The sequence below is a fragment of the Austrofundulus limnaeus genome, unplaced genomic scaffold (assembly GCF_001266775.1).
Source record: "Austrofundulus limnaeus strain Quisiro unplaced genomic scaffold, Austrofundulus_limnaeus-1.0 Scaffold470, whole genome shotgun sequence".
Lineage (NCBI taxonomy): Eukaryota > Metazoa > Chordata > Actinopteri > Cyprinodontiformes > Rivulidae > Austrofundulus > Austrofundulus limnaeus.
The window spans coordinates 278,395-280,054 of NW_013952872.1; the positions used below are offsets into that span (position 1 = coordinate 278,395).

Consider the following 1,660-nt stretch of genomic DNA (forward strand, 5'->3'; position numbering starts at 1 on the left):
ATTTTTGCAGAAATATCGCCCGCCAGGAGTTTCTGGCTGAATCCAGGCGGGAGAGCGGGTGCTGGATGAAGGACCACGGTTCCACCTCACTGGATCTCTTCATTTTATTCCCCTGCATCAGCACCAGCAGCTTGTGCTGGAAATCAGCTGTTTCACCCGCCGGAGCTCGCCGACGACTTTTGATTGCTTATATCTCCGCATGAGAACGTCCCAGTAACTTGGAACCACCTCCAGGTTGTAGCGGAGATCCAGAACTTTAAAACGAGCCTCTCCCACCTGGATCTGACGCTCAGAGCTGGCGCTAGAGGCTCCGGAGTGAATTGAGTACTATATCGCCCGCCAAAGCGCCTTTTTCGGCCGRTCKTTGGTTAATAGCTCCGCGGGGGAACGTTCCAGGAACTTGCARCYACCTCCAGTTTGTAGAGGAGGACCGYAGCTTTCCAAAGTCATCTGACTTTCCTGGATCTGATGCTCAGAGCCCGCAGGAGAAGCAAACGAAGGTTGAAATTTCCTCCCAAAAATGCGCATAAAATGCACTAAGTTGTGCGTAATTTGCTTATTGCTCCACGGGGGAACGTCACAAAGACTTCATTCAACTTTCACCTTGTAGGGCAGAACCAGAGCTTTCAAGCAAGACCAGCCACTCCAGGATGCGACGCTCAAAGCCRGCGCTAGAGGCTCCGCAGCAAGGTTGCACTTCGTGGGCACCTGGGAATCAGCTGGCGAGCGACTGGTTGGGCACTTCTGGTTTAAACCTTAAAAAAAATYGATACAGGGCTTTAGAATATCGATACAGAATCAGGAAATGAAATATCGCAATATTTCAGTGTATCGATATTTTCTTACACCCCTACCATTCAAACAAACATAACATCTAAATATTCAAACAGTGTTCAAACTTCAGACAAGCTTTATGTTGTGACAGAACCAGGAAATAATCCTGTCAAAGTAATCCTAGTCTGATTCATGCTTTATGTTTACAAACTTTTCCTTCAGCCTCTACAGTTCCAGCAGGACACAGCCGTCATCCTGTCACATGCCTCTGACTTCTCCGCCGTTGAAACGAAAACGTGGGCGACCGCGGCGGACCCCGCTGGCCCCCGAGATCCCCCCTCCTCCCAGCCAGGCCGAGCCCGACCCGTCGGCCACAGAGATGCTCACCCTCACGGGGCTTCACTCCACAGACATAGTTCACGGCATGGACCCCAACAGCCAGCTCTCACACCTCAAGAACTCTATCAGCAGCTACTTCGGAGTAGCAGGCCGTCTGGCTTGTGGGGAGAAGTACAAGGTCCTGGCCCGACGGGTCACGCTCGACGGCAAGGTGCAGTATTTGGTGGAGTGGGAGGGAGTTACTGCCTCGTAGGCTCGTTGGTGTCACGGTTCACATGTCAGACCTGAGTGGAGCTCAGAGGCTGGAGGTCTGCCGTTCCTTCAGAGCATTAACTGGTTGTGTGTCTGTTTTAGTTCAGACAAGAACGGCTTCTGTCCACCTAACCAAGATTTAAAATCTTATATCAGCCAAAATGTCTTTTTGATTTTGTTTTGTGACTGATTTACTAAACAGGAACTGATTGTGTAAGAATAATCATCTTGTTTTCAGATTCAGATTCTTGAAATACTTGATTTGACTCAATTTTTTTCTTATTTCAAGAATCTG

At 49.2% G+C, this 1,660-nt stretch overlaps 1 protein-coding gene across 1 annotated transcript in view; it reads left to right on the forward strand.

Moving 5' to 3' along the window:
* Positions 1–1,573, forward strand: part of mtf2 (metal response element binding transcription factor 2) — a gene marked incomplete in the record, with an annotated part of 37,659 nt that extends 36,086 nt beyond the window's left edge. The window contains 1 exon segment of the mRNA XM_014025355.1: positions 997–1,573. Coding sequence (XP_013880809.1) covers positions 997–1,366 — 370 coding nt within the window.
* Positions 1,574–1,660: the final 87 nt, after the last annotated feature.